The sequence below is a fragment of the Myotis nattereri genome, assembly GCF_964212035.1.
Source record: "Myotis nattereri genome assembly, chromosome: 4".
NCBI lineage: Eukaryota > Metazoa > Chordata > Mammalia > Chiroptera > Vespertilionidae > Myotis > Myotis nattereri.
This window is the reverse complement of record NC_138079.1, coordinates 110311272-110327176: the sequence shown is the minus strand read 5'-3', so window position 1 is coordinate 110327176 and position 15905 is coordinate 110311272. Positions and strand designations below refer to the sequence as shown.

The 15905-nt window shown below is 45.8% G+C and overlaps 1 protein-coding gene and 1 pseudogene across 2 annotated transcripts in view; one reads left to right on the top strand and one right to left on the bottom strand.

Moving 5' to 3' along the window:
* CDR2 (cerebellar degeneration related protein 2) overlaps nt 1–9960 on the bottom strand; it is a 46884-nt gene extending 36924 nt beyond the window's left edge. Inside the window, exon 1 of the mRNA XM_081089376.1 lies at nt 9749–9960. Coding sequence (XP_080945502.1) covers nt 9749–9827 — 79 coding nt within the window. The 5' untranslated portion in view covers nt 9828–9960. The remainder of the gene's footprint in view (nt 1–9748) is intronic.
* Nucleotides 9961–13150: 3190 nt separating this feature from the next.
* On the top strand, nt 13151–15200 carry LOC308518597 (neuroguidin-like; annotated as a pseudogene). The gene is made up of 2 exons: nt 13151–13720; nt 14842–15200. The product of its transcript is annotated as a neuroguidin-like (transcript).
* The last annotated feature ends 705 nt before the right edge of the window (nt 15201–15905 follow it).

The window sequence follows — 15905 nt, the reverse complement described above, 5'->3', positions numbered from 1 at the left end:
GAATACCCATACGACTGCCAGCGGATTTCTCAACAGAAACTTTGCAGGCTAGAAGGGAGTGGCAAGAAATATTCAAAGTGATGAATAGCAAGAACCTACAACCAAGATTACTTTATCCAGCAAAGCTATCGTTCAGAATTGAAGGTCAGATAAAGAGCTTCACAGATAAGGAAAAGCTAAAGGAGTTCATCACCACCAAACCAGTATTATATGAAATGCTGAAGGTATCCTTTAAAAAGAGGAAGAAGAAGAAGGTAAAGATACAAATTATGAACAACAAATATGCATCTATCAACAAGTGAATCTAAGAATCAAGTGAATAAATAATCTGATGAACAGAATGAACTGGCGATTACAATAGAATCAGGGACATAGAAAGGGAATGGACTGACTATTCTTGGGGGGGAAAGGGGTGTGGGAGATGCGGGAAGAGACTGGACAAAAATCGTGCATGCACCTATGGATGAGGACAGTGGGTGGGGAGTGAGGGCGGAGGGTGGGGTGGGAACTGGGTGGAGGGGAGTTATGGTGGGAAAAAAGAGTAACTAATGTAATAATCTGAACAATAAAGATTTAATTAAAAAAAAATAAAGATGAACTTAGCTAAAAAATGCCCTGCCCTCATGAGCTTATATTCTACTAGGGGCCCGGTGCACGAAATTCGTGCACTGGGTGTGTGTGTGGGGGGAGTGTCCCTCAGCCCAGCCTGCCCCCTCTCACATACTGGGAGCCCTCAGCGTTGACCCCCATTACCCTCCAATCACAGGATCGGCCCCTTGCCCAGGCCTGATGCCTCTGGCCTAGGTGTCTGGCCCGGGCAGTGGGGACCTGCAGTGGCAGCGGGGGCGGGGGGGGGGGGGGGCCACGATCGCGTGGGCTCCACCCTGCCTCTGCAGGATGCCTCTGGCTGAGGCGTCCAGCCCGGGCAGTGGGGACCCACAGCTGCAGCGGCCCCCCCGATCGTGGGCTTCGCTTTAGGCCAAGGCAAGGGACCCCTAGCTCCTGGGACTGCCAGCTTCGACCGTGCCCAGCTCCCATCGCTGGCTCCACCCCTACTTCCTGCTATCACTGGCCAGGGCAGAAAAGGCACCTGATTCTCTGATCATGGCTGGGGGGCAGGGCAAAGGCGACCCCAGGGCCGCCTTTGCCCTGCCCCCCAGCTCTTAGCTCCCCCCTGGGTTTCCGATCACTGTCAGTGGCAGGGGGCTTCTTCCTGCTTTCCCTTTCGCCTCCCTGCATTGTGCCTACATATGCAAATTAACCGCCATCTTGTTGGCAGTTAACTACCAATCTTAGTTGGCAGTTAATTTGCATATAGCCCTGATTAGCCAATGAAAAGGGTATCGTCGTACGCCAATTACCATTTTTCTCTTTTATTAGTGTAGATTGGGAGAAACAGCACAATAAAATATATGATAGCAGGAGGAGAAACTAAGATGGTGGCATAGGGAAACACCAAAATTGCTGCCTCCTACAACAACTTCAAAACACAATAAACAGACAAAACGGACATCATCCAGAACTTACAGGAAGGCTGGCGGTGTGGACATTATACAACTAGAAGGAAGGAGAAAAGCACATTGAGGGTCAGGAGCTGCGGAAGTAAAGTGCAAAGTTACGGAGGCTCGTGCGCGCGGAAAGGGGCTGGTACCTGAGGACGCGGCTGTCTTTTTGAATTGGGAGGGAGTCACAAGCTCCCAACTGCTCTGAACTCCGGTTCTGGGAAGTCTCTGGGGACCCAGGACTCATATGGGGAGAAACTGGACTGTCTGGCAGCGGGCAGAACTCGGAACTCGAGGGCGGCTTTCCCTCAGAGGTGCTTGCAGCAATTGGATTGTAGGGACACTGAGACACGCGCGGCCCCTTAGGGCAGGGCTGAGAATCCGCCATAGTTCCCTGCTCCGCCCTTTGATTCCCTGAGACCCTGCCCCACCCAGGCTGCGGCAGAGGCTTTTGCATATGAAAGCCCTGGCCCTTTGCAACCTGAAAATTACCTAACAAATTGCAGCTGGGCCACAGACCCAGAACTTACAAGAGAAGGCCCAAGGTCCCACAGCAGCTTGCATTGCTTCACAGCTGGGCCTCATCAGGGCACCTCCAAACTCCAAAAAAGGAAGGGGAATCTGCAGTTCTCTTCATAGCTCCTGCTGGGTAACCTCCAAGAGCCAGTGTACCCAGTGGTCAGAGGGGGACCATCCGGATTACAACTCCTCAGATCCATAAGGGACACACCCAGGGGGCAGACTCAGTGAGCACCAAAGCCCCACTGAAGCAAGTCTTGCCCCAGAAGGGTGTCTTCAGCACAGAAATTCTCCCACTGCAGACACAGCCAATTCTCACTGCCAATTGGCCTGGAGGTCAATTCCTCCCAGTGATCCTACAACAATCAAGGCTTAACTACAACAAGACTGTGCACAAAGACCACAGGGGGTGCACCAAGAGTGTCCACCTCAGGTAACTGGGGAGGCTGAGCCACTGGGCCCTACAGGACACCTAGCACACAAAACCACTCTACCAACACAGGGAAGCATAAAAAATGCGGAGACAAAGAAACAGGTCACAAATGACAGAAATGGAGGAAAGCAAACGACTGGATATAGAGTTCAAAACCACGTTTATAAGGTTTTTCAAGAATTTTATGGAAACCGCCGATAAATTTAGTGAGACCCTCAAGAAATCTAGTGAGACCCTCAAGGATATGAAAAAGGACCAACTAGAAATTAAGCATACACTGACTGAAATAAAGAATACTATACAGACTCCCAACAGCAGACCAGAGGATCCCAAGAATCAAGCCAAAGATTTGAAATACAAAGAAACAAAAAATACCCAACCGAAAAAGAAAAAAGAAAAAAGATTCCAAAAATATGAAGATAGTGTAAGGAGCCTCTGGGACAACTTCAAGCGTACCAACATCCGAATTATAGGGATACCAGAAGAAGAGAGAGGGCAAGATATTGAAAACCTATTTGAAGAAATAATGACAGCAAACTTCCCCTACCTGGTGAAAGAAATAGACGTACAAGTCCAGGAAGCATAGAGAACCCCAAACAAAAGGAACCCAAAGAGGACCACACCAAGACACATCATCATTAAAATGCCAAGAGCAAAAGACAAAGAGAGAATCTTAAAAGCAGCAAGAGAAAGAAACTCAGTTACCTACAAGGGAGTACCCATACGACTGTCAGCTGATTTCTCAACAGAAACCATGCAGGCCAGAAGAGAGTGGCAAGAAATATTCAAAGTGATGAATAGCAAGAACCTACAACCAAGATTACTTTATCCAGCAAAGCTATCATTCAGAATAGAAGGTCAGATAAAGAGCTTCACAGATAAGAAAAAGCTAAAGGAGTTCATTACCACCAAACCAGCATTATATGAAATGCTGAAAGGTATTCTTTAAGAAGAGGAAGAAGAAAAAGGAACTCTTACCATTTGCCACAGCATGGAACTGGAGAGCGGATAAATACCACATGATCTCACTCATTTGTGGAATATAATGAACAACATAAACTGATGAACAAGGACTGATCCAGAGACGGAGAGGCATTGATTGGACTGTCGGGCCTTGGAGGGAAGGTAGGGGAGGGTGGGGAAAAAGGGGAAATATCAACCAAAGAACTTATATGCAAGCATATAGGCCTAACCAATGGACACGGACAATGGGGGGGGGGGGGCGGGGGGGGGTGAGGACATGAGCGGGGGGGAGGGAAGAGGGTGGAGGTAGGGGGTAACTTGGGGATAAGGACACATATGTAATATCTTAATCAATAAAAAATATATTAAAAAAATAAATAAATAAAAAAAATATGATAGCAGGAAGTGCTAATAAAGAGAAAAAATAAAGCAAGGAAGGGGAATAGGAAGAGTATGAATATGGGAGGCTGAAATTTAATAATGTGACAAGGGTGACAGAATTAAGACATGAAGGAACAGAATAAATGACCCATGTAGAGCTATCTAGGTGGCCAACATTCCAGGCAGGGGCAAAACAAGTATGAAGACCCTGGCAGGAAGCATCACTAGGGTTAATAAGGAGGTCAATGAGGCTGGAGCAAAGTGTGTGTAAGGGACAAAGGTGGGGAAGCAACTGACAAGTGGGTACTGCAATCATCTGGGTCAGAGATGGTGGCGGCTTGGCTAGGGTGGCAGAGATGGAGATGGAGAGAAGGGGTAGGATTCTGGATATGTTTTGAAAATAGAGCTAAAAGGTTGTGTTAACCCATTTGGATGTGGTGTGTGAGAGAAGAAAAAAAAAATGGATTTGGTGTAAAAAGGATCTACTTTAGAAAGGAAGGTCACAAGGAAAGGCACCCTGAGGACACGTTTTAGCTAAAGCTTGAAGGATGAGGACCGCACCAGTAAAAGCCAGAGGCATTGCAACACATGAGAATGTGGCATAGCTGCGATAAAATGCCAGTGGGAAAGAAGCACAAGGGAAACAGTGGTATGAGATGAAGTTGGAGAAGTAGGCAGGGATCGGGTCATACAAGATTTTATAGGCCATGGCAAATAAAAGTTTGACTTTTATTCTAAGTATGATGGAAAGTCATTTTAGTTAATGTCACAAATATATTTATTATGAAAAGGTATTGGTTACAAAAACAGGGACCTGTACTACATGATTTTAAAAGTTAACTTGTAGAGGTTGACAAATAAGGTTTACATCTATTCATTACCACCCATATTAAAACTCAACCTAGAATAAGTGGTAACAGAAAAGCAATACATTTTGTCACCTGTTAATGTTCATTCTAGTGAAGAACTAGTGTTCTGCTTGGGTGATTTTCTCTCATTGGGAAATAAAGCAGCAGAATCGACCATTCACCACTCCAGCTCACAGTAAACATTTTACATTTAAGATAAATTAGTGTACTGTTGGTAGGCTGGTGTTAAAATAAATTCTCTCATGATTTAAATATTAATAATGCCTATTTATGTACTAAGTACTTCAGGTAACAACTCTATGAAATAATATCTTGTATTCACAAGACAGAACCTTTATGAAAAGCTCAAATCATGTAAGAGACATTCATCTTTATATCTTTTCAAGGTATTTAGGCCAGTTTTTCAGATGAGACAACTTCAAGCACAAGATACTAACGGACCTGATCAAGTCTACAGGAGTCACAGGCAAAACAAACACTTCCATCACCAGATTCTAACTCTCACTCTCATCACCATTCTCCACTTTACTATCCATATCTACACAGTTTTAAGATGATTGACAGTGTGTCCACACACTTCTTCAAGGTAGAGAGTACAAACTTTCCTAGACGAGGCACTTAAGCTTTCCACTTGTTTTCACAGATGGCAATGAGAAACTAGAGTGGAGCAACCTAGCTTCTATTACCTGCTCTGTCAAAGACAGTATGTGCAACCTTAGGAAAGCCAATACATTGTTTTCACTAAGTGAAAATGGAACGATGCAAGGCTAAAGATTTCCCAGAAATAATTATTGTGTATCCACAGGGTATGTAATGTGTCTACGCAGTGCCACATAGAAGCCTCCACACTGTATTGAAGACGAAGTCTCTCCTGGCCTGTTTTATAGTGGTAATTCCTCACTGGGAAGGACCAGGGACTCATCAAAGATGCTCTTAACTGGCATTCAAAACCTGAATCAAGACTAACTTTAGACCACCTTCACCTACTTGCATTCCATTATGAAACCACCTAAGCTCTCAATACACAGCCGGGAGCAGCTCTCCTCCTGCTGCTGCAGAAAGGGATGCCAAGTTAAGCACTCTTCCAGTCACCAGTAACCAGAAAAGAACTTGTCCTATCTCGGCCCTCATTTCCAGTTAAACAAAGCCCAACCGGGCTCAGTAACTTCAAGACTCAGTCTCGTACATATTTCATAGGCTGTTTAGGATAGAATCCTGGCAAGACAAGTATCAATAAGAAAGGGTCGTGAAGTGACACTGCAAAGAGGATATTACTTCATCTGTTAGTTTAAGGACATGGGTCTTCTTTTGGTCTTTAAAAAAAGTTCATTTCCTGTCATCTAGCATATGGCTTCCATAATCAAAAGGAGCCAAAGGCTGGCAGTAAGCCCAGGAAGGTTTTCTAAATAATTAGTGGGGCAAATGGGAGAGTATTCAATGTTCTTTACTATTGTTTTTAATTAAGGCACAAAAGAAAAGGAAAGAAAACAGTTTTGAAGCCCGTATGCACCTGTTCATCTATTTTCCAATAAGGATTTTCATTTGAAGGTTCTCTTTTCTAAATCCTGAACTGGCCTCAGCAGCACTAAAAATACCACAGGCTTGAGAACTACAACCTAGCAACACTTTCATGTTTAATATTCTTTCACTAATCAGTCTTTGCAGCGATAATAATCCGTTTCAACACTGTACACGGTTAGCTTTAAACAGATACTCCACTCAGCCCTATGCCTTCGGCAGAAAAAAATTAGCTCTAGCAGCCATAGTGTATTTTTAAAAGTATCTTTCTTCCAGAAATCAGAAACCTTTAAATTCCACTGCTTTTATATTATTATTTTCCTCATTTTCAAAATCATATGAGGATAACATATTAACTGTGGTCTACAGCAGTAATTCAATGATATTAAGGCTGAAAGCTTTTCCTATTACAAAGTCAAATGCGTCATTTGGTGATGCTTCTGTGTACCTCCTGTTGCCAATGTTACTATAATTGGGAAGCAAAAAAATTTGAATATAAACATCAAGAAAAAGGATGATGTCAGTTTTAATGACCCTCCAAACAGTGATTCAGCAAATTACACACCAGGAAAATGTACTCATCTTAAAAAGAAATAGGAATCTTAGGATTCCTTAAAACTAAGATTTCATTTGCTGATCCATGCAATAGAAACCTGAATCCTTATTCTAAGCTTACACAGCTCACCAAACAACAATTATAACAGCAGCTGGTCTGAAGGAAAAGCCAGTCTCTGAAGTCTTTCCACCTTGCTCTCAGGGGCACATTTCAAATAGAAGGCTCCTGCTGTCCCAGAAAGGATCAGACCCGCAGAGATCACTGTCAGTATTCTTCCTGTGCCAGCTCAGCCCTCTGACAAAAGACAATCTCTTCATCAAAGTATTTTGTAAAAGCAAAGGGTTTTCTCCTTTTGCCTCACACAGCTTTACATGTTTCTATAAAGGTATGAACACTAGACCAGAGCCTTCCAAGGCTAGATTCCACCCCCCGCCCCCCCAGCAGTTTTAATTTAAAAAAGAATGCCCCAGCAAACTTTGATACAAAAATTCAATCTATTTAAATAATGCATCTATTGCTAAAGGGAAAAAAACGTGTAGTTCTGACTTTGAGAACAGGATCTTAAAAAGTTGTTTTAGTAGCTCTCTCCAAACAAGGCTCACTCAATAAAATAATACAAGCAGACCTTGCAGATACTGTGGGTTTGATTCTAGACCACTGTAATGAAGGCAAGACCCTCCACCAGCAAAAAGAGCATGTATCACAATAAAGTGATTCATGCTCTTTTTGCTGGTGGAGGGTCTTGCCTTCCATTGTAAAAAATGCAACACCACCCTGGCCGGTTTGCTCAGCCTTCTCACCAAAGGGTCGCAGGTTCAAGTCCTAGTCAAAGCATGCACCCCAGTTGCAGGTTCAATCCCTAACCCTGATAAGGCATGTTTGGGAGGCAACCAATCTATGTCTGTCTCTCTCTCTCTTCCCCTCCACTCTCCCTTCCACTCTCTCTAAAAATCAATGGAAAAAATATCCTCACTCCTTGGGTGAGGATTAAAAAATAAAAAATGCAAAACCTGTGTAATGCAATACAGTGCAGTGCGATAAAACAAGGTCTGCCAGTAGTGAGGATGTTAACAAATGAACAGATGTCTGCACCTGATACAATCCCACTACATTTGTTTATCAATCTGTTTAACAGGACAGATCTGCTGTGCCTGCAGACTTCATTCTTTTACAGGCAATATTCACAAGGTATGACTGTTGGAATTTCACATCCATTCATACCCCACACACTTGGTTATGACATACAGGGTCATGTCAAAGTCCACTATGATAACGGATGTAAAAGTCCTTGGAGAAGCACAGAACAAATTCCAAATGCAAACTGGCACTAAGGTGATTCAGACCTGTGTTCTCTCGGCTTCATTAATTTAACACCTGATGACATCCTTCTGATCAGAGGTTAAAGAGTCCTACATGTAACCCCAACAAGTTGCATTTGCTTCTCAAGTAGATTGAAATATTACAAATGGCTGCTCCTAACAACCTCCTACAGAAAAAAGTGCAGTATGGACTAAGGTACCTGAGAGAAGAGCCATGAAAACAGTAATCCTGTGTGAGTGTCTCAGATCAGCCCAACAAACATTAAAATCGAGCTTCTATTATGTGCTAAGTATTATGTGAGATTCAAAACAAAACAACGTGCCCCCCCCCCCCGCCTGTACAGATCTATGCTTCCTAAATGCAGAAAAGAAAAATATTTAGCTTTGATTATACAAACTGCGTAGTTTATTAGAAGGAAATCTTGCAATTGCACGTTGGTTGTCACATTTATCCTGGAGACAGTATCAAACTAGGCCATCAATCCTTATGGGGAATTCTGAAAACAGGTTTGTTAAAATGTAAGACAAATTTATCTTGTGGACATAGAGAATATGATGGTGCATGCTGCACCGCAGCCGTTAAATAGCATCTACTACATAGGCAAGCAGAATGATGAACTACTTTGATTTAAGTGACTGTCCACGGCATACTGATTTAAGAAATCGCCTTCCCCAAAGAGGTGCTTGTTTTATTTTCCTTTTCTAGGTGTGAGTCATTCTACACTCCCCCCCAATTCAATGGTTAACATGAACAAACATCATGATCATTTAATATTCACTAAATGAAATGCTAATTTTCAGTGCAAGTTAAAGCTAAACAAGTTGAATTTACACAGAATTGCAGAAAAGAAAGATGCCTGAAAAAAAAAAAGTCCCGAGGATTATTCCGTACAGAGGTTAGGAAAGGTTGCGATGGCTTTTGGAGGGGAACCCTAGCTCCCCAATAACAGTACCTTCTACCTCCTCGGCCGTGGGGATTAAATGACACCTGTGCTGAGGGCCGGTCAGTGCCTGGTACACAGAAGGTTCTCCAATCGCAAGCTCCTGCTACTAATATGCAAAGAAGGGGGGCCTCCTCGGAGACAGACCTTCAGCGAGAAAGCCAAGGCGAGGCGAGAGCCTGCTTAACCAGCCCGCCACGCCTCCGCCGGCTCCGGCACCAGGGGAACGCGGCAGAGCAGTCCCCCCGCAGCCGCCAGCATCGCGCCGCGGGCCGTGCGCGGCGGGGGCGGCCGGGCCGGCGGACAGCGCCCGGGCTCCGGGGGGGGGGGGGGGGGGCGAGGGGCGTGCGGCTCAGACACTTGCCGCCCCTCCCAACGCAGGCACCTCCTGGCCGCTTTGGCCCTCGCTGTCCTCACCTGGAAACGGGGCTACCACCAAAACCCACCCTCCCGCAGTCACTGCGCGGGTGCCACGTGTGCACGGGTCCTGTCCCCGCGCACCGCCGCCCCCGCCGCCGCGCTGCCCCGAGGGGCCAGGCCTGGAAGGCGACCGGGCGACCGGGCGGCGCGGCGGGGCAAGCCCGGGACTGCGCAGCCTCCGCGGAGGGATGGGCAGGTGCGGCCGGTCCCCACGTCGGGTGAGCGCCGGCCCTCCCCGCACCGGCGTCCCTGGGCCGCAAGCAAAAGCTACTTTTGAACAGCCCCGCGGCCCGGAGCCGCCCGCCCGCCCGCCGGCCGACGCCTCACCTTGCTGGAGGTCCTGGTGGTCGTACCACGGCTCGTCCTCCTTCATCTCGAACTCCTCCACCAGGTTTCCCGCCAGCATCGCGGCCGGCTCTCCCGGGGGCAGCGGCCCCCGCCGTCCCGCCTCAGCCGCTGCCCCGGGCGCTCCGCCCGCCCCTCCGCCCTCAGCCAGAGCCGCCCTCGGGCGGGACGCGCGGCCGCCGGTTCGCCTCGCGTCGCCCAACGGCCCGAACGGCCGGCACCGGCGCGAGCGCCCCAGCCGCAGCCCCGACCCAGCCCGTCCGGCCGAAGCCGGGCCCAACGTGGCACTGGGGCCGAGCCTCCCGACCCGGCGATTCAAACCCCCGGCGGCGCCCTGGCCAATGGCGAGCGTGCCTCTGGCCGAGTGGCAGCGACGTCGTCCAACCGCTTCTCACCGCGGACCCGCGGCTCGCCCGCAAGCAGCCAATAGGAACTCAGAAGGAAACGAAGAAGGCGGGGAAAAGAAAGGAGGCGCGGCCTGAGGGCCCGCCCTCTCCTCCGCTTAGGGTAGCTCTGGGACCCGCTCGGGCGTCGCGTCTGGATGTGGCGGCTTCCGCGGCGCCGGCGTTGGGTGTCTGGGCGGCGGGGCAGCCAGTGGTCAGGCTACGTGGGCGGAGGGCGGGAGTCCGGCCTGGAGCGTGGCTGTGGTTGTGGGGCGTCCCTCGGGCCGGCGGGGGTGCGGCCGGTGCCGGGAACCGGGGTCACCTCCCCAGCGGCCCTCTCTGGCCTTTGGCTTCCAGAGTCGCTCTCCTTGCTGCCGGGAAGCGAAGGGTGGGTCGGGGGCTTAGGGCTGCAGCGTCTTCCTGACCTCCGAGCCCTCCCCTCGCACCCCTGGGGACTGCCTCCTCCCTTCAAAGGGCTGGCCCGGACCCACTCGGGAGCCTGGGGCTGGAGGGGGTGCAGGTGAAGCCATCTCCTTAGGAAAGAACTGCGAATGCGAATATTAAAAGGTTCGAGGTCACAAGTTAAGCCTCTGGGGTCATACTATTGCACCTGGAGAGAAGAGAATGCCAGTCAATAGATGTGGAAGGAATAATGGTGTTAACGTAATAATCATAGTAAAAGAGAAATGGTAAACTCACAACTTCCTTTCTTCTGAACCCAGGTGTCCTGATCCACTTTTTATTGCTCGGTTAAAAACGAAGAGAGCTAGGTCCCATGGAAAGCCTTTGCTTCCCTATTGCCAGTATTCTGGCAGAGATTAGTCCAGAGCCAAAAGAAAAGAATTTAAAGCCGTTTTAATTTCAAAGTAAGTCGCTGCAGATGAAGCTCTTTGGAGAAAGAGATGATTGGATTAGGATTTGCTGATGGTGATTTGTGGAAACTGAAGGGCTAGAATCATGAATCTGACCTTTGAGAAACTCATCTTCCACAGCCACTGATCTGTAAGGTTTTTCTTCATGACAAATAGCTCATTTTGACCCCAAATGGGAAAGTGTACTGAAACATTCTTTACCATTCTCCTTCAAAAAGAAAGAGAGGGGAAAAAAAAAGAAAGAGAAAGACCTGAAGAATTAAAGTTATTGATAGTTTAAAATGGGAAAAAAGCGCCATGCTTTCTGCCTTTTGGTGTTAGTGAGTTCTTTTTAAGGACACTGTTTAAGGGAAAGTTTTTTTCTTTGTTTTTTCCTGGAAAAGATTGAACTACAACGGCATTGAAGAGATGCTAACTTTCAGTGCTAAAAGCCCAGTTCTGCGGGTCGCCAGCCTTCCTTTGGAGCCTGCTTAGCTGAGAAGTAATCCCCAGCAGTCTCTTCAGCGGCATTCATTTGGTTTCGTAGGAGGTTAATGAGTAACAACCCCGGTGGTGTTTAATGCCCCTGCCCAGCCCAATCATGGCACCATTTTGCCACTTTCAAACGCTTTGTGGTAAAGAGGAACCAGAGGTCCTTTGCCCCTGGTTGTAAAGATAAAATATTCTTGTTCTATGTTTTGTTGCTATAGTAAAATCAGGTAAGGAGAGTCTTTATGTAGCAGTGGTGGCTTAAAAACATTGTAAGTGGTGATACTTAACAGAAATTGTAAGTCAGCTACTTACAGAAATAAGTATTTATTAGGATGGCAATCAAAAATAAAACATTGATAGTTCTTTTGCAAGTTGAAATAAGGAAGATTTTTCTTAACATGTACAAAGAAAGAGAAGTTCAGGCTATTGAATTTTCATAGTGTTATTAAACCTTCTATTCACATATTTCAACCAGGATGGATGCTTAACTCAAATTCTTTTTAAAAATTTGATCTCAACTCAGCAAGCTTATGACCCTTTGCAAAATTCGGAGTGTCTAAATTCCTGCCTTCTGGCTTAATGATAGGTCAGTTGAGAGGGTGTGGCGTGCTTCTTCTTGTAGCATGCCTGAAATGAAACTAAGGAAAAGAAGAGTGTCTAGAATCTAAATTTGGGCTAAATTTGTACATTGGCTTTTGGGTTTTCTGACTCTTGTTTTCGGTCCTCTTAGTAATCCGGTAACCTCTAGCCTCAATCTTTCTTCTCACTTATGCCAAACGTAACTCCCAAGAGTGAGGTCTTCACCAGTAGTTCACAGGTTTTGCAAATCTGAGAATTTATCTTGAAAGCCAAAAATGTTGGCTGACATCCACATAATAGTACTTGTATATTCAAGTTTTTAAACTTGTATATTTCAAGTGTTTAAACACTGCATAATGACAAAAAAAATTCAGGTTTGTATTTTTTCATTACAGCTGCATCTACAAACATTGTAAGAATACTAGTACACATACGGGCAAAATATTCTTTATTCAGTCTGCGTCTGCATGGTCTGCATAGGGTTTTAGTAGCCACTTGTGGTAATTCTTGGGCCCTATTTTCCATAAGACTGGAATTATTCTTGGAGGACAGTTTCTCTTCTCTCCCCAATGCAAAGTGAAGCTCAGGGTCTTTGGTAGTTTGATCATTTGAGCTACATACCCTCTCCCCACCAGATTTGCCCTCCATTCCCTTAGAAATCGGGCAATTCAGACTGCAGTGTCTGCTTATTTCCCTAGGCTTATTCAAGCATTTTGCAGCTCTCAAGTTATCTAAATATTTGTTTGTTTTCTAATTCAATGAAGATTGTGGAGACCAGTGTTCCAGTAAGGCAGGGATGAAACAGGAAACTCATGGTGTTATTTTAAAACTACCATCAAGATGAAAAGGAAGATGAATCTATGCCTACCTCTAGCTTGGTTAACCTTTTCCTGTTTTCCAGTGGAGTAAACCACGTCACAGAAAGAATAAGACAATCGCCAGGTTTAAGAGGGACATTGATCAGAACAAGGATCAGAATGTGTTTTTTTCTATATCCGTCTTAGGTATGTCCTTTGGGCCAAACTATATAGTCTGTCAGGAGAAAAGAAAAAATAAATCTTCAGTACAAGTTTGGGACGATGGTGGTGCTGGAGTCAGACCTGCCGAGAGCGGTGGCCCTTCCGAAAAACCTCCAGGGGCAGGTATGGCTGTAACTGCACAAGTTCAAGCTCTGACAAAAAAAAAAGTTCAAGCTAGAGCCTATCCTACAGAGAGGGTCTCAGCCTCTTGGAAGTGAAAGACCAGTTGCTGCTCATGTACCTTGTGGATGAGTCATCTCATGCTGGACAAAGCCTCAGAGGGTCTCTTCAGGGACATGCTGCCGTTTGAGACTGGTGGGGATTCGCGCTGTTTTGGAAAAACTTCGTCCCATGGACCAAAAACCGAAGCATTAAACTGACAAACAGCTCATGACTACAGTGACAGGCTGCCTCAGTGAGACTGACCCGCTCGATTTAAGCCTCATCCCGGCAATATGATGATCAAGTTGAGCTCTGAGGATGAGGAAGATGAAATGGAGGAAGGACAGTTTGAGGCTTCAGGGAAGAAATCCGCAAATGGAGCAGTTAAGAAATATGTTCCACCCGCTTGGTTCCAGTACATTATGATGAAATAGAGGCTGAGCGGGAGAAGAAGCATCTAGAACAGGAGTGGGCAACCCCTGGCACGCGTGCCAAACATGGCATGCCAGTAACTTTTGCTGGCACGCGAAACCCTCTCTTATAATCTTCCATTTACAATTTTTGTGAACGTTTGAATGACTTAAATGTTAAATTACAAGAAACTGGCAAGACACTTGATGTTATGTTTGGTTACATAAACAGGCTTTTGAAAAGAAACTGGAAGTCTTTAAGAGGGATGTAGATGGTGAGAGATATAGATATTTCCCAAACCTCAAGAGGCACATCAAAGACCTCCCAAAAGATGACAGAACAGAGTGTCAAAGCCTTCAAAAGCTGTTTTTAAACATCATCGAGTCAACTATTGAGCAGTTCTTCTCAAGATTTGCGAAATTCAGAGAACTGGAAGAGACAGCAAAATTCATGAGGTTCCCAGACAGCATGAAACTGGAGGAACTAAACTTACAAATGTTTTCATGGATAGACATGGCTGACTTGAAATGCGGTTGATTGAATTTCAGAGTAGCTCAATTTGGAAGCAGAAATTTATTGACCTTAGAGTTGACTTGGAAAAAAGCGATTAGAGACAGGAGTACCAGAGAGAAGTGTCAAAAACGAACTATTGAGGACTTCGAATGCCATTCCAGAAAATTTTTTCTGTTTAAAAAACTTTGCAACAGCGTTACTCTCCATGTTTTCATCCACATATGCTTGTGAATCTTTGTTCTCAGTGATGAATTTTGTTAAGTCTCATAATAGGAGCAGCCTGACGGATGAAAGTAGTAGCTCGTGCATATCTCTGAAGGTCACGAAATATAAACCTGATGTAAAATCTCTGTCATCAGTGATGCAGCAGCAAAAGTCCCACTGATAATATCAAATGGAGTTATAAAGTTTTCTGTCGGACTATCAGTGTACATGTATACATTAAAAAATAAATGTATTTTTCATCATCATCATACTGTGTTTTTGTCACTCGAATGAATTTTATTATTTCTTCAAGCTTCTTCACATACGTACACCTTATGAGATGTAGGCGTAACATGTTCTCAAAAAATTAGGGTTGGCACGCAGAAGAATTTTGAGTCAGAGATTTTGCTGGTTTTGGCACGCACTCACAAAAGGGTTGCCCACCCCTGGTCTAGAACGAGCCCAGAGGCGAGCATTGACAGCTCTGTCATTCGTGAACTTAAGGAGCAAGACCTCAGATGCTCCAGAGGAAATCTGTGATGCCCAGCGTCATCATGGCACTCGCCAGAGTCAGGAGGATCAACACAGGATTAACTATGAGGAGAGCATGATGGTGCGTTTAAGTGTCAGTGAGTGAGAGAAAGGACGACGAAAACGCTCAGTTGTCATGAGCTCACAGCTTCATTTTCTCCCGCACTTCAGTGACATCAGTGCTTTGACAGGAGGAACTCCTCATCTTGATGAGGATCAGAATCCTATTAAGAAGAAGAAGATACCCAAGAAAGGTCGGAAGAATAAAGGTTTTTGGAGGTGGCAGTGATTGTGGGTGTACATATTTATATATATTTTTTGTCATCCTGGGATACTTCCAGTTTCACTGTGTGTAGGTTTTTTCCTTTAGAATTTATTGTTTGCTCTGGACATATGGAAATCTATTAATAAAACTGACTTTACTTATGAACAAAAAAAATACAAGTTTGTAGTACTGAATGGAGACCTTTATATTAAAATGAACAGAGAACTTTGTATTAAAATGAAGGGCTTGCTTCTATTCCTTCTCTCTGGCTTTAGTTAAAGGATGCCACCTCATTGTTTCTTTTCTGTGCACCATTCCAGGTAAGGTGGACAATCCTATATAATAAAAAGGTGATATGCAAATTGACCCTAACAGCAGAACGACTGGGAATGACTGGTCACTATGACACACACTGACCACCAGAAGGCAGACACTTAGTGTAGGAGCTGCCCCCTGGTGGTCAGTGTGCTCCCACAGGGGGAGCTCTGTTCAGCCACAAGCCAGGCTGACGGCTACCAGTACAGTGGTGGTGGTGGTGGGAGCCTCTCCCGCCTCCTCAGCAGCGCTAAGGATGTCCGACTGCAGCTTAGGTCTGCTCCCCACTGGCAAGTGGACATCCCCCAAGGGCTCCCGGGCTGCCAGAGGGATGTCTGACTGCCAGTTTAGGCCCAAACCCCCGAGGAGCAGGCCTAAGCCAACAGGTGGACATCCCCCGAGGGGTTCCAGACT